The 27,127-nt window shown below is 42.1% G+C and overlaps 1 protein-coding gene across 2 annotated transcripts in view; it reads left to right on the forward strand.

Annotated features, from left to right (window-relative positions):
* The first annotated feature begins 6,114 nt into the window (after positions 1-6,114).
* Positions 6,115-27,127, forward strand: part of EGLN1 (egl-9 family hypoxia inducible factor 1) — a 50,387-nt gene continuing 29,374 nt past the window's right edge. For both annotated transcript variants that reach the window (XM_033099624.1, XM_033099625.1), the window contains exon 1: positions 6,115-7,047. In XM_033099624.1, the coding sequence (XP_032955515.1) occupies positions 6,154-7,047 (894 nt within the window). In that variant the 5' untranslated portion in view covers positions 6,115-6,153. The remainder of the gene's footprint in view (positions 7,048-27,127) is intronic.

Genomic DNA, 27,127 nt, shown 5'->3' on the forward strand with positions numbered 1-27,127 from the left:
TCAATATCAGGAAACTACCTAAATGTTCAAACATAGGAGACTGGTTGAATAAACTATGATATATTTACATAATGGAATACTACTAACCAAGGAGGTGAAAGACCTGTACACTGAAAATTCTAAGACATTGATGAAACAGATTGAAAAAGACATGAATACGTGGAAAGATATTTTGTGTTCTTGGAATAATTGGAAGAATTACAACCCAAAGTTATCTATAGATACAATGTAATCCTGATCAAAATTCCAATGACATTTTTCACAGAAATAGAAAAAAGATCCTAACATTAGCATGGAACCACAAAAGACCCTGAATAGCTAAAAAAAAAAAAAAAAAAAAAAAAAAAAAAAGTCTTGAGAAAGAAGAACAAACCTGGAGGCATCACATACTGATTTCAAGCTATATTACAAATCTGTAGTAATCAAAACAGTATGGTACTGGAATAAAAACAGGCACAGAGATTGTTGGAACCAAATAAAGAGTCCAGAAATAACCCCCCACATATATGATTAATTAATTTTTGACAAGGGTGCTAAGAACACACAATGGGTAAAGGTCCATCTCTTCAATAAATGGTGCTGTGAATACTGAATATCCACATGTAAAAATATGAAGCTGGACCCCTATCTTTCATCACTCACAATAATTAACTTGAAATGGATCAAAGATTTAAATGTAAGACATGAAACCATAAAACTCCTTGAAGAAAACACAGGGAAAAAGATCCTTGACATGGGTTTAGGCAATAATTTCTTTGATAAGTCACCAAAAGACAGACAACAAAACCTAAAATAAACAATTGGGACTACATTAAACTAAAGAGCTTCTGCATAGCAAAGGAAACAATAATTAAATTGAAAAGGCAACCTACAGAATGGAAGACAATATTTGCAAACTATATTTATGATAAAGGACAAATAGCCAAAATATATAAAGAACTCACACAACTCAATAGCAAAAAAGCAATTAATCCAATTTAAAAATGGGCAAAGGACATGAATAGGCATTTTTCCAAAGAAGATACACAAATGGCCAACAGGTACATGAAAAGGTGCTCGGCATCATTAACCATCAGGGAAATGCAAGTCAAATCCTCAATGAGATATTATCTCCCAGCTGTTAGGATGGCATTTATCAAAAAGACATGAGATAACAAATGTTGGTGAGGATATGGTGGAAAGGGAACCTGATACAATTATTGGTTGGAACATCAACTGGTACAACCATTATGGAAAATAGTGTGATGGTTCCTCAAACCCACTTCTGGGTTTATATCCAGAGGAATTGAAATCAGTATCTTGAAGAGATGTCTGGATCCCCATGTTCACTGGAGCATTATTCTTAATAGCCAAGATGTGGAAACATCCTAAGTGTCTGTCAACAAATGAATGGATAAAAGAAAACATGGTACATATATGAGTATACAGTGGAATACTATTCAGCCATGAAAAAGAAGGAAATCCTGCCATTTGAAACAGCATGGATGGAACTTGGCATCATGCTAAGTGAATAAGTCAGAGAAAGACAAATACTGTGTGATCTCACTTATATGTGCAATCTAAATAAAAAATAAACAATTCATATGGAGAGAGCAGATTGGTAGTGGCCAGAGGTAGAGGTTGGGGGAGAGATGAAATGGGTGAAGGGGATCAAAAGATCAAACTTCCAGTTATAACTTGGGGATCTCATGTACAGCATGGTGACTACAGTTAACAATTCTGTGTAGTATATTTGAAAGTTGCTAAGAGATAAATCTTAAAAGTTCTCATCATAAGGCAAAAAAAGTTGTAATATGTGATGTAATAGATGTTAACTTATTTTGCAGGACTTACATATATCAAATCATTGTTACACACCTAAAACTAATACAATGTTATATGTCAATTATATCTCAATAAAAATTAGATTTAAAAAAGGCAAAACGGGATAAAAATGTAAAAATGTTGATAATTGTTGAATTAATTCGGGTTGAGATTGAGTATACTATCACATCTATTTTTGTATATTTTTACATTGTTTCAAAAAAAAAAAAAAAGTTAGAGAAAAAATTATTTAGTTGTCTCTAACCTGGATTGGTGTAAGTTACTAACTGAACTACACTAAAAGTCGGTTCAGTCAGTGCTAGCAAAAAAAACCTCCCAGTGTAATTGCATTAACACATAGTAATATACAGTATCTCATGTTTATGAGTACTAGTTAAAAATCACTATAATGAGAAATGGTTGTACAGTTTTACATTTCTTGAGATAAGATTATCCTTTTTCAACTGAATTGGTGTCTAAATTTTAAATCCTAAACTGATAAAGTTGGGTAATAGACACATTTCCCTGAATATGGAGAAAGTCTATTTACACATTTTATTTTCTCAGTAGACAGTAAAGCTTTCTCCGCGTCCGTCCGTGGGAAGCACACAGCTCCTGTGTGCATCTGGCAGAACCCCCAGTACGGAGAAGAGCAGGTGCTGTTTCCGACGACACCTACTTGTGTGTGTCCCAAAACTATAGTTAGAAAATGGCTCCGATTTAGCTGCTTTCCCAGAACTCGAAGATCGTCTTCCTGTTTATCTTGGTGGTATGCCTATACTTGTGATTTCTCTGTCCTCTGTAATGTATTAAAACAAGATTGTCACAGATGGGGAACAAGAGGTCACTAGTTAACAATCAGATGTTTGATTTCCTGAGCAGAAAAGATACTCTCATGCATTTTTAACATTTTTAAAGGAGAAACAGGGCTAGTCCCTTGAAGGTAAATTCTGTTTGCTGGGCTTTCCTCAAGACTCAACAGTCATGTCTACATTCATTTCCTGATTTAACTGTCCTTTGCATTCAGCCTCAGCTTTGCCTCTTTCAGTAAATTTTTTGTCAATCTGTAGTGGTCACTGCTTTATAGCTTAAGTACACATTGCCTGCCAGAAGAGCAAAGGGAAGCCAAATAGGTGCTCAGTTAGCTTTGGTCCCAGTTGGTGTGATATGGAGATACTACTTTTACTTTAATTCATCCTTCAATTTCTAGAACAATTGATCTTGATTAGCTTGGAGGCAGAGAAAAATTAATAAGAATTCCTGGCTTTGGGAGACACAAGCCTTTGTTTTTCCCAGAGTATTAGGTAACACACTTAGTGCTACTGATCGTGTTAACTTAATCAATGGGAGGGACATTTTCACTATCTGTAGATGGGCATAATAATGAGACCCACCTCATAGTGTTGTTATGAGAATTAAATGAGTTAATACTTGTAAAATGCTTAGGACAGAGATTGGAACATAATAGTAAGCACCACAGAAGTGTTTCTAAATCTCTGAGTGACAATATGAATCTTTTTATAACATTTGAATTCGGTGATGATTGCTACAATGCTGGTGGAGTTTCAGACTCTTGTTGGTGACCAATTCATTGGCTACTGCAATGCCAGCAGGTGGTTTGGTGAAACCTCACTAATCTGGAATTAGTTCACAGATTAAGCATGACTAAGTGAAAATTGTGAAATCATGGGTCTTTGGAAATATTTGAAATAATATTTTATTTTGGACTGTTCTATTCATGAAAACTGTGTCGTATTTCACTGATTAAGAATCTTCAAGATACACATGTTCAACTTTTGATTTTGCAGTTAATTGGAATAAAAGCTAATAAAGGTTTTGATATGAATATTTATTCTTATAAGTAGGTATCAATGAAAATACCTGAAAAGAGCACATAGAGACATAAATACACTTGTTTGCAGAGCATAGACCTAAACAATAATTTCTAAAGAAATTGTTGGACTACCTTTACTACCTACAAATAACTAAACTTAGAAGAATCAAGTGTTTGTAGAATGAGTGCTCCCTAGTAAAGTTCCTGCCCTTGAGAATAATTAAGGATCATTTAGAATTACTACACCAAAAGGAGTATTAGATTTTACTTGTATTGAAATTATACTTCATTATTGCTTCATATATAGCAAAGATGTTTTAAAAGTTTACTCTCTTGAACCACTTTTAAGAATTTCTAGATTAATTTCCTTGGAATCTTGATTGGTGCAAAGGGCAGAGCTAGCAAGTCCTTTTTCTTTGTTCCCATCCATTCCTATGCATCCCTCTTAGGGCACTTAACTCGGAACTCTAGACTGTCATTATTTGTTTACATGTGTGCCCCCTGCACCAGACTGGACACCTATGTAGTGTAACTACTTCCTTGGTGTGCCAAGGACAGTCTGGCAGATTGCATGCTCCAATAACCTTTGTTGAACACCCTAACTAGTAATATCTGAAACAATGACATATTACTGTATTAAATAAAGCTCTGGGAAAGTGGGATACGTATCTGACATAGTTCCAGGTCTTGATTCTTGACAGAAAGTTGGATTTCGTTTGGTCTGGAATTTAAAGCTGTGAGTATAATACTTACTTCAGTCTCCCCAAGGCCAAGCTAATTGGAATTACTGTCTTCTTTCACCATGTTGGATCCCCAGGATACTGTTTATTTATACAGGAGTATTTAATGACACTCTGCAGTTCTGTGTAGTTGAAGACGACCTTTTATGTTTTTGGACTCAGGCTAGTTTTTTTTTAAAAAAATCCTACAAACCAGTTTATAATGATTCCTTATATTCTTCTACCTTTGACCTACACATTTCAGCTCTTGTATTGTTAAGTCTAAAACGCTGTCATTTCATATATAATAAGACTGCTGAAGTTACTTGCAGCCTACTCAGATGACACACCAGCCAGGCACAGCCTTTCCACATTAGCAGGTGGGCAAAATAGATTGCAAAAATCTAAATCACAGCCCTTTTTATTCTTAAAATAAATGGCAGGCGGAAAGAAACATCCTTGGCTTATTTCTAGTAAGGTTTTTATGTTCTACAAAACAAAGAATTGTATTCATCAGCGTAGCACAGATTCTATTCGTAAGTCATTTTTTTTTTTTTACTTTAAAAAGTCGTTAATGTCGTAATGCTCATTTACAACTCAATTCAATTCTCAGGAGTAGTTCCATCAATTTGAATTGAAGTGCCTGAACGCCGATATTGGAATGAGCGCTGATTGCTTTATTTAACTCGGTAGCCAAAAATCTCTTGCCGAGGTTTCAAACTCGGCGAGATATCACAGGGTTTGAAAATGGTAAAAGTACATCAAATTTCAGCACTTTTAAATTTGGCCCAAAAGAGTTCAGGGGATTGGACTAACACCGCAACGATACTCATTTTTTGTTTTTAACCATTTCAAGCCTAATTGAAACACAGGCTGTACTGGTGTAATGGAAAAAGCAGCCTTGGAATCTGATAGTCTAACGCCTGGAGTCAGTCCCAGATCTGCGTGACATCGGCCAAGTTACTTGACTTCTCTGAATTTCCGTTTCCTCCTGTGCAAAACGAGGGCTGCGGGAGCCACCTTGCCCCGAGTCCAGAGCGCCAATTCAACAAACAGCAGCCATGTTCTGATCCCAGCTCCGAGACGACCTCGCGGCCGGCGCTCTCCCAGCAGGTGTACCACAGTCCCAGTCACCCTTCCGTGGTTCGCGGGTAGGCCCCTCGGGATCCCCGCGCAGGCCCCGCAGGCGGCGGCCGCGTCCCGAATCCGCCCCCGGCGGAGCCGGCCGTAGGGCGGGGAGAGTGTGCGGAGACCCGCGCAACCCCGCAGAGCGCGCGCAAGGGGGCAGGCCGCGGAGCCGCCCGTGCCCGAGCGCGAGTGCGCGCCCGCCCCCGGCCCGCCCGCGCCCCGCCCCCGGCCCGCCCGCGCCCCGCCCCCGGCCCGCCCGCGCCCCGCCCCTCTCCTGCCCCCGCGCACCGCCCGCCCGGGTCGCGGCGGGGCCGTGGTGTACGTGCCGAGCGCGCAGAGCGAGTGGCGCCCGCACGCCCTGCGCTCCTCCTCAGGCCGGCCCGGCGCCCGGGTCGCTGAGGCGGCCAAAGAGGCCGGTCTCGCGCGCCCAGGCCCGCGCGCCGGACCGGAGGTCGCCGTCCGTTGCGGAGGCCGCGCTCCCTCACCTGCAGCGGCGATGAGGCGCTGAGGCGGCAGCTGGCGCTGCGCGACCGGACCCGAAGGACTAGGAAGCGGTCGGGCCGAGGGTGCAGGGTCGGCCTCCCGGAGGCGAGGGGCGGCGGGTGCATGGCGCAGTGACGGCCCGGAGCCAGGCCGTCCGGCCGCCACCCCTCCCGCTCCGCCGCCGCCATGGCCAACGACAGCGGCGGGCCCGGCGGGCCGAGCCCGAGCGAGCGAGACCGGCAGTACTGCGAGCTGTGCGGGAAGATGGAGAACCTGCTGCGCTGCAGCCGCTGCCGCAGCTCCTTCTACTGCAGCAAGGAGCACCAGCGCCAGGACTGGAAGAAGCATAAGCTCGTGTGCCAGCGCGGCGACGGCGCCCCCGGCCCCGGGGCGAGCCAGCACCCGCACCCCGGCCCCGCGCCGCCCGCCGCCGCGCCACCGCCCAGGGCCACTGGGGCTAAGGAGGCCAGGACGGCGGCGCCGCGCCGGGACAGCGCCGCCGCCGGGGACGCCGCCGATGCAAAGGCCAAGCCCGCGGCGGCCGCGTCCCCGCCTCGCGCGGCGCCGGGCGGCCAAGGCCCGGCGGCGGCGGCGGCGACGGCGACGGCTGAGGCGGAGCCCGCCAAGGAGGAGCCGCTGGGCCGCTCGTCGCTATTCCAAGACAAGGCGAACCTTTACCCTCCCGGCAACACGCCGGGCGAGGCGCTGAGCCATGGCGGCGGCCCGCGGCCCAACGGGCAGACGAAGCCGCTGCCCGCGCTGAAGCTGGCGCTGGAGTACATCGTGCCGTGCATGAACAAGCACGGCATCTGTGTGGTGGACGACTTTCTGGGCAAGGAGACCGGCCAGCAGATCGGCGAGGAGGTGCGCGCCCTGCACGACACCGGCAAGTTCACGGACGGCCAGCTGGTCAGCCAGAAGAGCGACTCGTCCAAGGACATCCGAGGCGATAAGATCACCTGGATCGAGGGCAAGGAGCCCGGCTGCGAAACCATCGGGCTGCTCATGAGCAGCATGGACGACCTGATCCGCCACTGTAACGGGAAGCTGGGCAACTACAAAATCAATGGCCGGACGAAAGTAAGTGTTGCTCAGGCTTGGCGCTGGACCGCCCTCCCTGGGCGGCAGCCCCCTGCGCGCGACAGGTGCCGCGTAGGGCGAGGAGCCCCGTGTCTCTATCAAACGGGTCCCCTTGTGTAGCACCCCGTAGAGAGGACGGACGTGATCCGTCAATGGGTGTTTAGCCGGTTTCTCTCCGTCCGCTGTTTTCCACGGACCGCGTGTTTACAAACTTCTCCGTCTCGTTGCGTGGGCTCGCCCTTCAACTTTGCTGCCTTCTCTCTTCCATTGCGCTATTACTTCAAACCCAGCTGGAGTTTTAGCCGCCCAGTGGGGGGTCTTAAAGTACTCCCCAAAGCAAATGCTGGTTCTGCGTCTGCCCTGTGTTTGCTTTAGTTCCTCCATTCTCTGTGATCTTTGAACCACTCGTCAGATTCTAACCTACAGAGTCGGATGCCGTGTTTGGTTAAGAATCTCCCCGCCGACCACAGAAAGGTAAATTTAAAGTAAGCGTGTAGTTAAGAGCCTTCGTATCAGGAAGGCCGTGGCCGCTCCCCTCCCCCCTCCCTGCTGTTTTGAAGCCCGTTACAAAACTGGGAAAGAAGTATTTCCGTTTTCAGATCTCTCAGTGTAGGCAGGTTACATTTTTAGCATAGGTTTTCTTTATTTGCTTTGTTAATGCAATCCCTCTGTTTTGTAGCTTCCTGGAAAAAAGCATGGAATTGGAAAGGGAGGGAGTGCTCGTTCTAACCTCTCCATTTGGTGAAATCTCTTTGTTTTCTCTTTACGAGTGTAGTTTTTCCCTAACAGATTCTACAGTTCCCACCCAGTGTAATCCCTCTCCCTCAGTGTGGTGAATGGTACTCTTTCCTCCTTACTACTCTCTTGGAGTTCTTTTTCATTTTCCTTCCCGGATGGTAGGAAATCTTTTCTTTGTGCCCAGCTCCACTCCAAGCCACCCTGCTCCACCCTCCACCATCAATCTCTGATTTTGTGAGTTGAGAGCTTGTTTTAGGAGACCATCACACGTGGGTGTTTGTATACACACTGACTCTGCCCAGTAGTTCTTTGTGTGACTCAGGCGGTTTATTTTGTTAACTGTTTTGTGTTGACTCTCAGGCGGCCAGAAAGGCTGAGCATAGGCAATGAGGAAAGGTCTAAACATGAAAATTTTGTGGGGGAAATACAGTGTGAAGTCTGATTTACGTGTGACCACTTCCTTGCCATTGCTACATGAAGGCACATGTCTTAAATATCCTGTAGCCTCAAAAAATGAACAGTTGCTTAACCAACCTGTCTTTAATGAGATTTTCATTTATATGTTTTTAAGTAACTTTGTCATGGACCAAATCTGAATGTAGTCATGAACTCGAGAGCAAGATAGGAACTAGCTTGAGTTTATAGCTTTGCGAAGACTGACCTAAGTATGTTGTTGGGGCATAAGCTTCAGGGGAAGTCATGGAGATAATGGCAAAATCTTCCTTGATCTGCTTGCATTAATTTAGCTCTCCACGTTAAGCTCAGCCCTCTTCTCTCCTAGCTTCCTGTTTTCACCTGTCCTCAGGGAAGGGACTGCAGTCAGCCTTCTTAGACTAGTTGCTTCTCAGGAGGAGGCTGTTAGAAAAGAGCCACCTCCTTCCTAAGAAGCCCCAGTGGCTGAAGGAAACAGTAGGTCAGGTTTTAAATTACTTGACTGTACATATCGTTTTGTGCTAAGGGACTAGCTGAAGGAAGGATTGATTTTTAACTCTTTAGATTTGATCTGCTTACAGGAATTTTAGGGACACAATCTCAAGATCTATGAATGATTTTAGGGAATCCCTTTCATTGGCTGAAAGACTTGATACTAATCGTGTTTAATCATGTAATTTAAGTATGTATGTATGAATGAATGAATGAATGAATGAATGAATAAGCAAGCTTACTTTGGGGGAAGGAGAAGGCAGTCAAATAACCAGCCACCACCTTTGCAGAACCAGCGTGGGCTGTGCTACGCACCAGAGTTGTCTCAATACAGACATGATGACGATAATCTTAATCCTATAAAAGCAGGTAGTATCATTCCTAATTTACATTTGAATCTATTTCAGCTCAGACTTGGCCAAGGGCTACCACTTAGGATAACCTAGCTGGAATCCAAACTTGGGGCATTTAGCTAGTAGCAAGCTGCATGCTTTTTCTCCTGCCCTGCATATTAGATGAGAAGATGTGGACTGCTTAGCGTACTACTGGAATGAAAATTTGATACATATATTTTATTGATAGTGAATCTCACTAGCCTTGTATGTGAATTGTTGTGTTTTATAGATGGGCTATATAAACTTTATTAGGTGACTATACATTGTTTATTTCAGATCTTGGCCAAAAAGCCACTGTCTAGCTATCCACCTGAACCATGCCCATTGCAGTGGCTCTTAAGAGAGGAAGAACGTGGGTATATGTGTGATTGCCGAGAGGGGCTTCAGTTCAGAATTTTACTACCATTTACAACATTACAGAGATTTGAAACATTACTTGCCTTGATGTGTAGTATTTTTCTCACTTAGATTTTCACAGCAGCTCTGTAAAATAGGAAGATTGTTGCTGTAGTCTCTGTTTATAGATTAGAAAAGTGAGCCCCGGGATAGCTCACTTATTGGAAAACATGCAGCACACTGGGACTTAAATTCAGGTTTCCTGACCAAGGTTCTGATGTTCTTCTTCACTGACGTTACTCTCTGAGGTCTTCGTGTATGCAGGGCCTGATAATCAGGTGATGTGTCATTGGCTGTGGCTCCTTCAGTGCAGGCTCTGATTTCCCCCGCCTGTCTGGCCATAGTATGTCCAACTACTTTAAAAGAAGAACTGCAGGGAAGGATGGCGTAACGCGGGAGAAAAATGGGAACATGGTTGTACCCACTGGTGTAGCTGATCCCCTCTTCCCACCTTTTCTGGTCCTTTTTTGGGGGAATTTTACCCCCTTTGCTCTTAAATTGACCTTTGATCCTTCATCCTTTCTCACACCCTTTCTTCCATCAAGAATTAAAGTGATGTCCAATAAGGAGGAATCCTGGTCTGCTGGTTTGGGAAGAGTAGTGTTGTGTGGGCTGTAAGAAATCACAGGAGTCTTCACTTGGGGGCAGAGGAAGAAGGAATGCAGAGGACTAAGGATCATGGGAAAGTGCCGAACTGTTCAGTTAGAGTTTCTTAGCCACTGTAAAGGAAAAAGTTTGCCTGCTAAAATTAAAATACTAGAATCATATACATACTTCTGGAATTTTATCCCAAATTTAACTGTTCAGTTAAAATGTACATAAAGAAAAGGAGTGATAAACTAGGTTGAGACCAATAAGCAGCAGATAATATTCCTAAGATTTTTCACTTAGTACTGCAGTTAATTACTCAGCTCTGGCTGATGACGGCTTTTTAAAAAAAAAATATATATATATATATAAATTTTATTGGGGAATATTGGGGGACAGTGTGTTTCTCCAGGACCCATCAGCTCCAAGTCATTGTCCTTCAATCTAGTTGTGGAGGGCGCAGCTCAGCTCCAAGTCCAGTCGCTGTTTTCAATCTTTAGTTGCAGGGGGCACAGCCCACCATCCCATGCGGGAATTGAACCGGCAGCCTTGTTGTTGAGAGCTCGCACTCTAACCAACTGAGCCATCCGGCCGCGAACCGGCAATCCTGTTGTTGAGAGCTCGCGCTCTAACCACCTGAGCCATCCGGCCGCCCCTGATTATGGCTTTTACAACAAAGACTAGGAGGAGGGAAGTTCTGTCGCTTTATTATCACTGCCTTAGAGGTGATGGTGACAGTCCTCTTCAATGTTATAAACAAAACCAAACAAAACTCACACTCTCTCTACTCTTGGCACCCAGGATGTATAAATTGAAGCAGCTTGTTTAATGTTTTGAAAGCTGTATCAGAATACAAGATCAAAGTCAGTCATTCTTTATGCAGAAAGGCTGGAAATATTGCCACTGCAGTAATTTTTACATAGTGCTTTAAAATTTAAGAGCTGCATGTGGACTGAAAGAGGAGTCTTAATAGGTTGTGACTGAATCAAGTTCAACTTGGTAGGAAGACATGTTGTATAGTGAATTACTTTACATGCAGTTTACATACAAGGTATCTCCTTTACTTCTAAAGGAATTTTATTTGAAATTAAAAGGGGTTTTTTTTGACATGTTTATAACTCTTCACTTATCTGCAGCCTAATAAGCCATAAAAATACCCTGCAAAACCTTAATCACACAGGAGGGCATCTAAACGTAGGAGGATAGTGGACTTTGTGCTGCTGTTAGATCTGGATTGGATCCTGGATCTGCGTGTTTCTGTGTCCTTGAGCCAGTTGCTTAGTCTCTGAGCCTCAGTTACTCCATTTGTAAAATAGTGTTAAATGAAATCTGTCTTTCCTGCCTCTCACCTTGCTGTGAAGACATGCATGCAAAAACTTTTTAAGTTGTAGAGTTCTGTGCAAAACTGTTGTTAATTGTGTTTCCCCGAAAATAAGACCTAGCCAGACCATCAACTCTAATGCGCTTTTGGAGCAAAAACTAATATAAGACCCGGTCTTATTTTACTATAAGACCCGGTATAATATAATATAATTAATATAATATAATATAATATAATATAATATAATATAATATAATATAATACCGGGTCTTATATTAATTTTTATTCCAAAAGGCACATTAGAGCTGATGGTCCGGTTAGGTCTTATTTTCGGGGAAGCACAGTAACTACTATTCTTCTTCCCATTTAAATTTTTTTCTATTTTTTTTATTCTTTCTTTAAGAGTTCTGTGCTTTTCCTATCTTTCCCTCTGTTATAAGCAGGAGGAAAAAAGACTTAGTGATCACCCATTTTTGACCTAACCGCTCCCCTCCTACCCCCCCATACACATATTTTTTTTAAACAGGAAATAAGTTCCAGAGAGGTTAAAGGACTTGTTCAAGGTCAGAGCTGGTTCGTTGCAAACCTGACTGACTGAAGTTTGAATTAGATCATTCTCATATCTGCAACTTAATGCTGCATCTCATGTAAAAATTGCATATTCCTATTTAACTAATTTCGGTATATTTTATAACATTTTTGAGGATTGCTTGAACATTTATGACTTCTTTTCCTTCTCCCATTAACGATCATGCTGCACTTCGGCTTATCTAACATTCTAGTTTAAATTTTCCTCCTTGAGATAATTCCTCCCTAATTTCCCTGGATATTCTGTATTCACCTTCTTTCTCTTCCTCGGTCATTAAAGCCACTTTCCCTGAAACAGGTCTAGTCTGCCTGCACTTAGTAGGAACTGTCTTTTTGTGCCTTGTCTGATTTACATGTTTATCCTGTTTTCCTTTCCCTTATTTTCCTCTATCAGCCCTGAAATCTTTGTTCATCTCCTCCCATGTTTTTTGACACCTCTGCCTTTCTGGTATGGCTTTGGATTGATGTTATCAGCTTAGTTGTTTTTATTTAATTTTTTGCTTTAGGCCTTTCACACGCCACCAAATGTTTCAGTCTCCCTTTCATTTTTGCACATTAGTAAACAGTTTTCATGGATGCAGTTTACTACTGTGCTGGCATTCGGTCTCCTTTTCCACTATGCCCTTGTTTCTGCACTTGAAACATTGTAACTACAGGATGACATTCAGATGCAGCTTGTCTTTGCTTCTTATTCCAGCTAAATGCTTTCTGTTCCAGAAAAACAAAATGAAGGAAACAAACAGAAACCTGATAAATGGCTAACCTAAGTTTTTCTTTTATTTCACACCTGTATTTCCCAGTCCAAACTCTGAACTGTTCTGTCACCTTTATTGGAATGCTTTGTACTTCATTATCACATTTTTCCAGAACCAAGTCACTGTTGTATTTCTGAAGACCTTGGATAGTATCTATATCCTCCGTTTGCTTATTGAAATCACCATGAAATTTTCATGAGTAAGGAAAATTCTTTTCCTTATTCATTGTCCCAAATCCCATTTCTGTTTTTCTTTTTTTTTTTCCAAATCCCGTTTTCTTTACCAAAGCAAAATACAAGTACTCTTCTCCTTATTGTATTTTCTGAGTCCTGTTTTGATAAACTCTTCATTCATTTGTTCATTCAACAAGTATGAAGTAAGTACCTTCTATGTATAGGTACTGTTTGGGGAGCTAGGAATACCTGAGCAACCGGAACAAAAAAGCTCCTCTTCTCATGGGAGGTGAGGGGTGGGCAGACAGGCAGTAAACATGTGCAATTAAATGTTAGGTGGTAAATGTTAGGACAAAAAGTAAACAAGGACAGAGTGGCCGGGGGACTCTGCGTAGTACCTGCAGACATGGTGGGAATTAGTTGGATCTGGACATAGTTTGAAAGTAGAGTCAGTGAGATTTGCTGATGGATTAGATTATGAGGTGTGAGAGAAAGGAAGGAGTCAAGAATGACGCCGAGGTTTTTGGCTTGAGCAATTCGAGGGAATCGTTATTATTTTATCTTGCCTAACTTTTCTTCTCTTGTCCCACTTTTTCAGTTTCCATTTATAGCAGGTTGTCGACACTTTTTGCAGCCAAAGCCCGAAGAACAAGGTGCTATGCTCTACTTTTCCATTCCTTCAAATTGGCTGTGCTTGCTGCCACTGCTGTTGACCTTACAGCCCCATCCTTCCTTCTCCAAAGGCGTTCGGGTTTCTTTGCACAGTCAGTTCTGCCACTGGGGCTGCCGGCGGGTGTGGGGGCTGCAGGGGATCCTGCCGCACCTGTGCTGCTGACAAGTGCTTCTGCTTTCTTGCGTGAACTACTCACTTACGATGGCTTGAGAATGCACATCTGTGTAACAAGAATTACACAGATCCTGAAATTTAGGGAAACTGGAGGAAACTCGTTCAACATGAGGGGAAAGCATAGCGTTAGATTAAATGTGAAAATAGAAGTAAAACATTCCATTTAAACATCCTCTTGAAAAAATAAAACTACTACAGAAAATTGAAAAGAGGTAGAATGACCGTAAAATATCAAAAATAATTCCATTGACAAATAGATACAAGTAACTATATGATAGCTTCCTAAAGTAGTAAGTAAAGAAGGGGGAAGTTTATGACAGCTTAGGGACCATCTTTGATGGTCTGAAAAAATATTAGTGGAATATGAGCCCTCATCCCCTTGAGGTGGAGCCTGACACTGGAATTAAAAATAAAAGTACCAACTTTCAAGTGGCAACTGAAAGTGTTAAAATTACAGTATACATAGGATCCAGGACTTTTAAGCATAGGAAGCCTTGCTTTTGACTCCTGGGCAAGAGAGTGTTATAAAAGTATGGGTATTTTAAAAACTTAAAACCTGAAAGGTCGGTCACCAGCTATGGAATCCAGAAACCTATAATCTCTAATTCAAACAACTTCAATTTAAGACTCATTTTTGTATAATAAAACCTAGATTGGAAATACCACATCTAGTTCATTGAAAAGGTCTAATCAGGAGTTTGGAATCTTAAAAGATTGACCATGCATCTGAATTTTTCTCATCAATATTGGTAATCAGCTCATCTATAAGTGTTAACTAGAACTTCAGAATAATCTGGATGAAACAAAACTTGCCATGAACTGAATAATTGAAGCTGGGTAGTAAATATAAGGAGATCGTTATACCAGTCTCTACCTTGGTATAGATTTGAAATTTTTTCATCAACACAAACATTTTTTAAAGAAAAATGGGAACTAGAAGTTCTGCGTCTATAGTTTCAAACCATTTGTTGTTGCTTAATTGCTCTCTGATTTTAGCCAAATTTTCTAACAAAGCATTAGCTTCCTCATCGGTGTAACAGGTTAATAATAGGACCTAATTGAGTAGTTTGTTTGAAGTAGATAATAAGTGAGAAATGCTCAGCAACCAGTGCTCATTTAGCATCAGCTGTAACTATAACACGAGCAGAAGGAAGAGGATGGGGCAACCAGGACTACAGCTATAATATTAGGGTTTGTTAAAGGCTCCTTCATCTGTACGCTGACGGACATCTCCACCTGAATGTTCTGGAAGTACTGCAAACTCAGCATGAGGAAGACCGAAGTTTCCTCTTGGAGAGCATGAGGGTGGGTGGGGTGTCTGGGGGGAGGAAATTGGTTTTGAAATTGATCCTATCTATGAACTCCACTATTTTTTCAACAACGATTTACATAGTGCCTGAAATATGCAAGACGAGTGCTGGGCACTGCGAGTAACCCAGTGCCTGGTCGGAGGGATTCTGTCTGCCCTCCGGAGTGTTACTGTGGGAAGGGACACAGCTCTGAGCCTGCAGTGAGTCCCATGTGTGATGCAGCTTGTGAGCTGCACATCATCCTGGGGGAGCGCGGCACAGGAGACCCAGCGCTGCCAGCCAGAACCGGGGTCCCTGAAGAAGCAGTGATTAGACTGAGGTTTCTGGAGAGTGAGTCCATTTCAGGAGAGTGAAAGTCTCCAAGTCGAACAGAGCATGATGTTGTAGAGGACCATTCCTTCCTTTATCAGTATATAAATTCTACTCATTTAGAAATTATTTCCTCTCTGTCTCATTACTCATTCCCCTTTATACTTTCCTATTGAAACCCACCTTCATCTCTGTCCTAGATTACTGTAAAAGCCTAATTTTGTTGTTTCCCCGAAAATAAGACCAGGTCTCATTAATTTTTGCTCCAAAAGACGCATTAGGGTTTATGTTCAGGGGATGTCATCCTGAAAAATCATGCTAGGGCTTATTTTCCGGTTATGTCTTATTTTTGGGGAAACACAGTATATCTTCTAGTCCATTCTACCCATTACCCTTGGTTTTATCTTTCCAAAACACAGACCCTATCATTCTCCTGCTTGAAAATATTTCTTTCCCCCAAAGTCTTGATGTGCTGTGCAGCTTTTTTAGAAGAACATTTCATTTCCTGTCATGCTTCGTAGTCCCGCCACCAGAGCCTAGGAGGAGGTTCTGTTTTCTACCCCTGTGTGTTTCCCTGTGGAATCAGGTTTCTCTGATTTGCTTCTTGCCTGGGTTTCTCTAAGCAGAACTATCCCTCTACTCTGTGCTGTCTGTAGATGTGGCGCTTACCACTGATAGAAAACCCACACTGGTGCTTTCCTCTGCTGATTGTGAGCCCCTTGAGGAGGGGGAGCAGCCCGTGGGGACCCTTGTCCTGTTCACATTGGTGTCCTCAGCTTCTGCGTCCGGCACAGTGCGTACTGTTTCGAATTTCCACAGCACCACCTGAGATTTTAATAGCTTTATACCTAGATTGTTACATGGTATTGTTGTTTCCCTTAATTCATTCTTCTCCATGTACCACCTATATCCAACTTACATAGTTTTACCAACACGTATAAAAATCATACTCAGAAATCTTCCAGATTTAGTTAAAAGATACAGCTTGATTGTCATGCATCTAATATTAGCAGACTGCTTAGACCCACACCATCTGTCCACTCTTCTCTGTTCCTCTGTTGCTCCTCTTCTAAATACAACCACTCTTTCAGCCAGTCTGTTTTCCTCTTACTCCTGCACGGCTCACTCCTCCCAACACGCCTGTGAATTCTTTGGTTCACGACCCACACCCCTCCCCCCACAATTCAAACCTCGTACATCCTTTAGGGTCTAGCTTAAGTCCCATTCCCAAATAGCTCTCTGACTCCGAACCTCCATTGAGCTCCTTTCTCAAAAGCTTTATGCACCTTTTATTCCTGAAGTATCTTCTTCAGAAAGTTACAAGGGCAGGGAGGCTGCTTTAATTTATATAGTTCTGTCTCGAGGAAGCACCTTTGCTGCTCTCCTCAGTCACTCGTCAGTCATTATTCATGGTAACACTTTGTGAATTGCCCTCAGCCTACCGGCCCTGTCTGTACCTCACCTCTGCTTCCCCTTTTTTCTGTCCAGTTTCTACAACTCCGATAAGACTTTGACCGTGTGGGAGGGTTTTTGTCCAATTGTGGTCAGTTCCCTATTCTGTGCTTACTATGCTGTTTCTAGTCCCCATTTTCCAGATAAAAAGAACCCAGACCCACGTGGCCTAAGCTATTTCTGACTCCGAATACTGAAGGTGAAATGGAGTTCTGTGCTGTAGCCGAGGCCCAAAGTCAGTTGATTGAGGTTACAGATTGTGGTAGGATCCTGCACCTCCAGGAGCCTCCAGGGCAAGTATATTATCTCCCTAACCCCCACCCATGGCACGGGAATCCCCAGGGAACACGTGTCACTTCAAAACAAAGCAACATAATAGACAAGATGTTGAAAGAAAGCGACCAGACCCACTGGAATGTTCTTGTGCGACCTAGAAGAGAGGAGCTGTGGCTACGAGCTGGCGTGGAGCTTAACGTTCCTACCACATAACTGGTGCGCAAAGGACAAATGTTTTAGAGCAAAAATTTACATTTCTGAAGGTATAGTTTTGATTTGGTTTTAGAACTCTAATTTATTCAAAATCTCAAATACCATTAAAGGAGGTTTAAGAGTTATATTTAACAAGATGAGAAATAGTTCTTGATGATCAGAAAACCTTTGCCCTTAACCACATTCAAGCATTTCATCAACTTTGGGGCAATGGTGGTTTACCTGTGTTGACAGGACACTGGCAGTGCAGCGGCAGACTGCAAGTGTAGAGCCCGTTTGAAATTGATCTGGGAATGCATTTGAACATTTTTATGCTTAAAAAGAATTTCACGTCCCAATTTTGCTTAATTTTGATATTTAAAATGTGTTTTCATTCTCTGAGTATAGTTTTTTAGTTGGTAAAGGAAAGTAGCCTGAGATTTAATATTTACCACAGATACTTTATGTGCAAAGAAGGGTTGTAGTTTTGGGTGGTTACAACCCAGAGTATTTTGGAATCGAATTTCTTGAATAAAGAAAGTTTTAGCCAAAAATCATGTATGGTAATAAAATGACATTCTTCCCAATAGCTCACAAGTTTTTTTCAAGGTGATTATGTAAGTTAGTAGTTCTTTGCTTTGTTTTGCTTCTGGGCCCATTTAGGATCAAAAGGAAGCTATGTACCTTCTCACTGTAATCATGACTGTACACACAGTTTTACTTAAGGTAAAGCCCATCCAGAGACCCTACATTAAGAACCACTGTTATAGGAAGAGTTCTGAAGAACAGAACAAAACGAAAAACACTTTTATTCCTTTTGTGTCTGGTTATGGAGAGCGAAGTTTCTGTTTTGTTTGTTCAGTTGGTGTTCTTGCCCCGTGTCTATAGAGATATGCTCCCCACACCCTGCCTTCCACAAATAGTCTCAGTTTAAGTTCTAGAGCCCCAGATAAAGTATGTGTTGTAACTTAAAACTAGTGGTATGTACAGACTTCGGAACGACGTTTGCCTTGCACAGCCTGCCTGTCACACAACAGTTCATCGGTGTGCACCAGGGTGGGAACCATGACCTCCCTGAGCATGTCTTCGCGGGAGACACGCTGTTCCAAGCCCATGTGCGGGGGGGGCGGCAGGGGGGAATCCTCGCTGTGGGATTCTGGGTGTGAGGTTTTGCATAAAAAGACAGACTTACCCCTAATGATTGGCGCTGGATTTTGCTTCTCACTTTCCTCTTCCTTTTACATTGTCCTGTTCCCACTGTGTGTGTTTACGTGTATTTTGGTTTTGTTTGGTTTTACTTGTAACTGGCATTTCAGTGAGATTAATCTGAATTTTAAAAAAATAAAAACCTTAGTAATCGTGCACCAGGAAGGGGGAGGGGGCGGGGAGTGTGCTTTTACTAACAAAAATTAAACATTCATATCGGTTGGTTTTGTTTATATTAAAAATAATTCCTATAATTGTTAGAGCTGAAGCATCTCTTGGTAGTTTTGATGGAAAGTATTTTTAAAATATGTAAAACTGTTTATATTGCTGGTTTTCAGGAACTATGCTTTGATGTTGCATAGTAACTGGAAGATTTTTCTCTAATGTATACTTACTCTAAAGATTCTCGCAGGTGGTTCTTCATTTTAGAATGGTCTAAGGGAAGGGAGAATCGTGTGTGGTGGGGCTGGGTGATTGTTGACCCAGCAGGAAGGGGAGCAGGACCTGCTGGCACTGCTCTGGATTCTTGTCACCCGGCTCTCAGCTCTGAGCAAGTCACTCAGCTTCTCCAGTGTCTTCGTCTATGAAATGGGAATAACACTGACCTAACAGAAGAAATGTTGAGTGATTGATTATTGTAAAAGGCTTTATAAAAAGTGATTATATTTTTAGCTCTCAGCAGCGCCTTTTCAAAGTAGTAAGCCTTGGCCGCCTGCCCTTAACTCTATAAACTTTTGCTCTCACTCACTGTATTCGTTAACATTAGCAAAACAAGTTCAAGTTCAGTGTTAGATTCAGAGTTCTTGGCCTGCATTCAGTCAACCTTATTTTTAATCTAACCTACTCTGTTGCTGCTTGGGCAGTTGGCACAGCCTTGGCACTGTGAAGAGAGAAACTGGGCATAGATTAGATTAGATTGTTTTGTGATTTGTTGATATTATTTATTTTTTATTTACCATATAATGTATAATTTAACAGGAGTTTTTGAAAACAAAATCCTAACAGGTAATTCTTCCTTAGCTATTTTTCAGTCATGCTTTATGGCTTCTTTACCCTTAATGCTCTCATCTTGAGGATATTATCAATTCCTAGATGTATTTTGGTGTCTGTGCTGTTGAATTTGACTCGTGTAATAATTGTGCTCATAGTGAAAAATGCATTTTTTAAGGTGCTCATGTTGCCCTTGTTTTAAGAAATTGCTTGTAGAGTCCACCCTTTTTTCTAAAATTGATCATTCTTAATATTTTTAATAGTTGAAACATGAAACCATTTAGATGTGAACCATCTTACTAAATGTATTATAGGAAAGCTTTTTTACGTTGACACTGGACAGTTATTTTAGTCATTTATAAAGAAAATAAAGCTTATTTGAAAATAAGGAATAAAGGGAAAGTGAATTTAAACTACATGTGCCCATATCTGTATTTTTCTTATAGAAATCCATGCTGTCTAGATATTATAGAAGAGTAATTGCTTTCAAGTATATAAAACTTTGAATAATTTAATATAGTTTAAATACTTGGTCATTTTGGTGCTTACTGTCTTTTCAGTTTGGGAATTGCATATATATCTTAATTGTAAAAATCTTATAGAAAAGAGATTGCTGCTTTGCTTGTGACTTTACATGTTTTCCGATTATAAAATGAATGCAGTGCTTCCAAGTACATGAAGAAAAAATTGACAGAATAGAAAAGGGCAATTGCCAGATTAAAAATTATATACGTGGAGATTTGTTCTAGTAAATCTTAGGACCAAGGAGACAAAAAATCAACAAGGGAACAATAGAGGACTTGAGCATTATCCGCCAATTTGACCTAATTGACATGTGTTGAACACTCCTCGAAATAATGGAATTAAACACATTCTTTGCAAGCACACATGGTACAATCACCAGAGTAGACCCTATGCTGAGCTGTAAAACTAGTCTGAGCAAACTTGAAAGGACTGACGAACATCAGAGTATGTTCTCGGACCACAGTGGAATTCAATTAGAAATAAATAATGGGAAAAAAATCATACAAATCCCATATATGAGGAAATTAAACAACACATTACTAAGTAATTGTGAGTGAAAGAAGAAATAGATATAGACAGAAATTTAAAAGGAAACATAAGAGGAAATCTTTGTGACTTTGAGATAGGTAAAGATTTCTTCAGACAAAAAAAGATGAACTATAAAAGAAAATAATTGACAAATTGGACTTCAAACGTAAAGCCTTTTGCTTATTGAAGAACACCATTTTAAAAAAAAGACAAACCCTTTGGGTGAAAATACTTGCAAAACATATACCTGACAGAAAAGCTTGTGTCTGGAATGTATAAAGATTTCTTATAACTTAAGAGGAGAAACAACCCAACAGAAAAATAGGCAACAAATTTGAATAGAAATTTCACAAAAGAAGATATATGAATGACGAAGTACACGAAAAGATTCTTAACATCATTGCTTACTAGAGAAATGAAAATTAAAAACTCACTGAGGTACCACTATACATACACTAAAATGGCTAAAATTTAAAATATTGACAATATCAAGCTTTGGCAAGGAGGTGGAGGGATTAGAATCCTCATACACTGATAATTCATTACTTGTGGGAATGCAAAATGGTGTAGCCATTTTTCAAAAAGTGAAATTATAGACTCAGCTTGACCCTCAATATCTAAGGTTTCCACTCGGACATATCTACCAAGAGAAGTAAAAACATGTCCACACAAAGACTTGAGTATAATTATTCATTATCATCAAAAACAGGCAACAATCCAAGTGTCCATCGTCTGGGAACTAGATAAATAAAATGTGCCTCACACAAAGGGAAACTACTCAGCAGTGAAGTGAAGTGAACTAACTCCTCTTGTGCAACAACCAGGTGAATGTCAGAAACACTGTGCCAAGTGAAAGTTTGTACCATAAATTATTTCACTGGCTCTGTGTGGTAGAAGTTTGGGTGCTTTCTAATTTTTTTCTATGACAATTCTGCATTAAATATTCTTGAAGATAATATCTTTGTGCATTTTTACAAAGTTTTATAAGAAAATTTTCTAGAAGTAGTATTGCTGGGTTACAGAAGACGATAAAAATCTTATCTGATATTGCCAACATTTGCTGAACACTTATTATGTACCAAAAACACCTACCCAGACCTTCTTGTTTAGCTCTCCCTGCAGCCATGTGAGCTATAGTTACTATGATTTTCTTCATTTTACAGTTGAAGAAACTGAGGCGCCAGAAATTTTTTTTTAAGTTTCAAATTACACACTAGGAAATGTCAGAGGCAGGGCCCAGACCAGGATAGTCTGACTCCAGCTCTTGACCTCTTGGCTAAGATGTGGAGTATGCTGCTTTTCGTTACACATGTTTTCAGGGTGTTGTGTTTTCAGGTCTCCCAACTTGCTCTATGCATTACAGAAATGTCTTAATTTTAAAAAGTTGAGGATGAGCCAAATATTTATCAAATGAGTCTCCTTACTGAAATCATTTCAGAAAGGCACCATTGGAATGTTGTTTAATTTCATCGTGGACAAACTCACACTCAAGAAAAATACCAACCATTTACTTAAAGGAACATTCTTTGGATAGTTTACAAATGTAGTATACAATTCTTTAAGCAGGTTAGTTTTTTCACGTGAACCAAGTAGTAAAGCTCCTATTAACCATACGGTTTGCAGGTGGGCAGTATATGCAGAGGGTATCACCACCCTTCAAGTGTGAAATCTGCATCAGAATCACATGCACGGCAGGAGCCCATGAGAGCTTCTGAATCAGATTTTGAATCCAGGGTGAAGGGCAGACATGAAGTCTTAAAACTTCATGGAGATTCTAATTTACATTTGAGTCTGAGAAAACTGGTATAGGGCATACTTTTAATCAGTAAGAGAAATAAAAAATGTGATATCTGATACCTCAGATACCCAAAGGACATTAACTATTCTAAACACCTTAACAACCAATAAATTGGCAAAGAAAAAGGACCTCTTACTAACTAAAACAACTGGTTTACATTTTCTTGATTGTATTAATCCCATAAATTAACACCCTCACCTTTTCCCCCAGGGTTTCTACAAGTAGGTGATACCATCTACATTTACTTGGTCATCAGTGACTTAGTCCTTAATGTTCTTATAATACGACATGTACCTTCAAGCGCTGTTCTGAAAGCTATTCATCTTATAAGAGGACCAGTCCTATTCTCTCTCGCACCTTTTCTCTCCTAAGCCACTCTGCAGCACATGACCCAGAGCTAATGTGGTATGTTGGTTAAGATTCTGAGTCAGAATGCCCAGATTCAAAACCAAGCTCTGCCACTGGCTAGTTGTGTGATGCTAGCAGTTCTCTGCCTTGTTTTCACATTGTTGCGTGGATAACAGTAGTACTTCTGTTGCGATTGTGGAGAAGACTAAATGAGCTTGAATGTCTAGAAAGCATCGTACGTGTCACGCAGCGAGCTGTAGACTTACCACCCTTCCCCTTTTCCTTTTCTCCTCAGGTGACTGCCTTGCCCTGGCTTTCTGTACTCTCTTGAGCCATTCCTTCTCTGGCTTCCCTTCCTCTTCTCACTAAATGTAGGTATTTTCCTGTGATTTGGTGTCAGCATTCTTCTCTATCCATGTGGAGCTTGGTCACTGGCTTTGATACCAAGCAGACCTGGGTTTCAGTTCTACCTCTGACACATCCGAGCTGTGTGACCTCGGAGGTTAGCCCGAATCCTTTCAGGCTCAGGTTTCTGGTCTGTAAATAGGGCTAATGCCCTGATTGTGGGCTTGTTGGGAGAATGGCAGATAACACAGTGCCAGTATCCGGTCTGACACAGCGTGGATGCTGAGGATCTGCAGCTCTGCTGCCATTTCTGGCTTTTCTCATCCACTTGATCTCCTCCAATTTTGTATCTTCACGTATCATTACTGAACTGTTGATTCTTCATTCTCTTTCTCTAGTTGGATTTCATTCTTGCAATGTTAAAGTAGACTTTCTGTGTCTTGTTGGTGTTTTAGAGTTTTCATATCTGATACCGAACTAATCCTCTATCATCTTCCCTCTGAAACTTGCTCTGTGTCATGTGTTCCTTTTTGCAGTTCATCTTGACGTCCTCTGAGTCATGCGTCGCATTCGGCGCTTGGTGCTCTTGCCTCTGCTTCCTCTCAGTGTGGCTTCCGTGGTAGAGAGGCTCAGACACCCGTCTTTGGCTTTCACTCATCAGTGCTTCAGTCTAGACCCTCACTACCTTGTATGCTTTTTCCCAGCAGGCAAGGATATCATCTCCCTGCCTCCCTTATTCCTTATCCTCCCTCATCTCTCCTTTATATTCATCTTTCTCTTACCAGATTTCATCTTCCTAAAGTGGAGAGTCAGCAGGTTTTTCTCAGAGAGCTAAACAAATAGTAAATCTCTTAGGCTTTGTGGGCCATGTCATCTTTGTTGTAGCTACTCTGCTGTTGCCACCGGAAAGCATCGGGACAATATGAAAATGAATGAGTGTGGCTTATTCCAGTAAAACTTTATTTACAAGAAGTGGTGGTGGGCTAGGTTTCGCCCACAGGCCAGAGTGTGCTAGCTCCTGCTGTCCTAAATGACAGCTCAGGTTGTTATCAGTGCTTGTTTACATTACTTCGGGCATTCTGTAGCTTGAAAAATCAAGTCTGAATTCCTTAGCATAGCTTTTGAGATCTGCTACTATGTGGCCTTCGTATAGCTTTATTTCTCTTTGCTCATCATGCATTCTTTGTTTTAGCAAAGGCAGCTACCTCCTGTTCCCGGGGCGTGCCATGCTTTCTTAGGACTCCTAGGCGCCTTTGGTTGGCTAAGGTCCTAGAGTAAGTACTCTGTATACGTTTTAATTTTCTTCCCTCCATTCATTCATTCCTCCCTCCCTCCCTCCCTTTCTTCCTTGCATACTTTGAAATTACCACTCTTAGTGTTTCTTGAAATCTTTTTTTTTTATCGACTGCAAGGTAGGACCGTCTTCCTAACCCCACTTTCCTACTCTTATCTAAATATTTTAGTTTTAAGTGGTTTGCTTCTCATCATTTGGAGAAGAAAAATGTGCAATTACAAATGTTACAGAAATATTACTGCTCATAGCAATTAATCTGAATGGTAGTTCCTAACTCTTAGGTGCTACAAGACGCATCTATTAGGGATCCAGCGCTACGTGGAAGTTCTGTGGGAAGGCAGCGTTAGGTCTGATGGCGTACCAGTTTCTTCCCAAGCTGCTTGGACAAGTGAAACAGTCCTAAGTCCTAGCCTTCGCAGGCCTCATGGTCTCATGCAGACTTCAGCACACTTTTCTCTAAGGCCAGACAGTAAATATTCTAGGCTTTGTGGACTACCTGGTTTCTGTTGCAACTACCTATTCAGCTCTGCCATTGTAATTTGAAAGAACCATAGACAATACATAAATGATTGAATTTGGCTGCATTTCAGTAGATTTTTATTTGCAAAAACAGGTGGTGGGCCAGATTTGGGCCGCAGGCTAGTGCCGCAGGCTAGATGCCACCCTAGCTAGTGGCATCGTGCCAAGTGATATTTGAAGCCCCAGGTAACGAGTGTATCTTCCTTGAGTGTCTGTTTTACTCAGTTAACATGTGAGAAAAATTAAGTAGTTTAATTGGTAAGTAATTCAAAACATTATTTTAATACCTAAGTGGCTATTCATGGAATAGACTATAAAATTAAAATGACTGAGATAAAATTGAGCCTTTCAAGAAATGTCTTGTTTGTAGTGAGCTGCTTAGATCTGTATCTTCAACTCTCTACCATTTGCTGGAAAAGTTTAAAAAGCACTGCTAGGTATTGGAGCCATTGAAGGATTAGAGGAAGGCAATGACATCAGATTTTCATTTTGGAAAGCTAACTTGAGTGGAGTGTAGAGAATGGTTTGGAGCAGGGCATGGCAGTCCTGGGGGCTGGGAGATGTGTTAGGAGGCTGGTATAGGACCCCAAGCAAAAGATAAGGACCCTTTTTACGTGGAAGTAATGGAGATGGAGAGATTCCGACAGACAGGACATACGAGAACATTGGATTGCGCGCCGCGGGGGAAGTGGAGAAGGACGAGTCAGGATGGTTTCGAAGCATCTCTAGGGAAATTGGTTGAAAGGATGCCATTTAGTAAAGGAAAGAATATATGAAGAAGAGCAACTTGAAAGCCAGGAAAGACAGGCAGGTAAGTTGTTTGGGGATAGTTGAGTTTCATTTGCCTGTGTACATACAAGTGGAAATTGGTTTTACGGGTCAAGGCTCCAGAGAGCCATCTGGATGGGCTGTGGTCAGCACACAGGAGCCGCCGAACCACAGGACTGGATGCAGTCAGAGGGAGAGTTCTGGGAGCGTGAGCAGTGCTAAACACGGAGACCTTGGGGGCAGCAAAACCTTTCATTGGTGGAGAAGGGGAGGTGAGGAAAGTTATGTTGAAAGAAAAGGAGGGAAACCAGAAGTCTGCTGTTTTAGAAACCGAGGAGGAATAGAGATGCAAGATGAAGAGCGATGGATCACACACAGCAGAGAGGGCTAAGCGGGATGGGGAATGGAAGACACGTGCGGCTTTTCTTAAAAGCGGGGGAGGCCTTGTTTGGACTTTGCCTTGGTAACGCCGTTGGAGTTAGAAGAGCGAACGTCGGGGAGCAGTGAGTTGTATGAATGGTGAGAAGATGTGGCCAAGCGCTTGGGACCTTCTCAAGCCTGAATGGTGTCTGAGGCACCACATCCTGTGACTGGAAATTCTGAACCATGACTCTGGGCTGACTCCTGGGAGTCTGCGTTGCCATCAGCCTCCCAAGCAGTGGGTGCTGCTCTGCTGAGGATGCCTGGACCCACAGTTCTCGAACTGTGCACTGAGGCACCCCCGCCATTCGCAAATTCCCAAGGGGTTAGGGAACAGTTTGAAATGTCAAGGGAAACACAGCAGCATCTCTTGGACACCACAGCGCTAGATCGTTGTACAGCAGGTCCTCGAATAATGTCATTTTTTTCAGCGTTGTTTCTTTGTAACATTGATGAGATGCTGCAGGAACTTAACTCCTGTTTATAGCAGTTAGCCTGTGGGAACATTGGTTTTCATACACATGGTTTCGCTTAGTCTCAGAACTTGTTGAGGACGGTAAGTGAGGTCTCACTGTATTTCTTTTGCTGATGTCATGCCTTCGTAAAGCTGCCTAAACGTCAGTGTGAAACAGCAAATGAGGCTGACATGTCCAATCAGATTCCAAGTTTTGAAAAGTTATACAGTGTCCAACAGATGTTAAATTGTTAGGACTTAACTACTTGCTAAGTGCTCTGGCCTATACTACTTAGTAAAGAGAACGAAAGATACTGCTTTTGGCCTCGGAGTGTCATGAAAAAGTGGCTGAGACACTGTTGTGCTGGGTGGCCTGCGGGGTCTCAGCTCCCGCTCCCCACATAAGAACGCAGGGTATGGTGAGGCCAAAAAGGAATACCCATGGAGCCATAGGTAGGGGAGTCATACCACTATAGTCTCACTGGAGGCTGGATTCACACGACGTGCAACCTGCTGTCCGCTTTTCTGCCAACCGACCGACTCCCTCTGTCCACCACAGCCCCGGCAGTTATAGCAGTGGCCAGTTGGCTAACCAGCTACAGCTGACGGTCAACTAGCCAC

This window comes from Rhinolophus ferrumequinum, chromosome 27 (assembly GCF_004115265.2).
Source record: "Rhinolophus ferrumequinum isolate MPI-CBG mRhiFer1 chromosome 27, mRhiFer1_v1.p, whole genome shotgun sequence".
NCBI lineage: Eukaryota > Metazoa > Chordata > Mammalia > Chiroptera > Rhinolophidae > Rhinolophus > Rhinolophus ferrumequinum.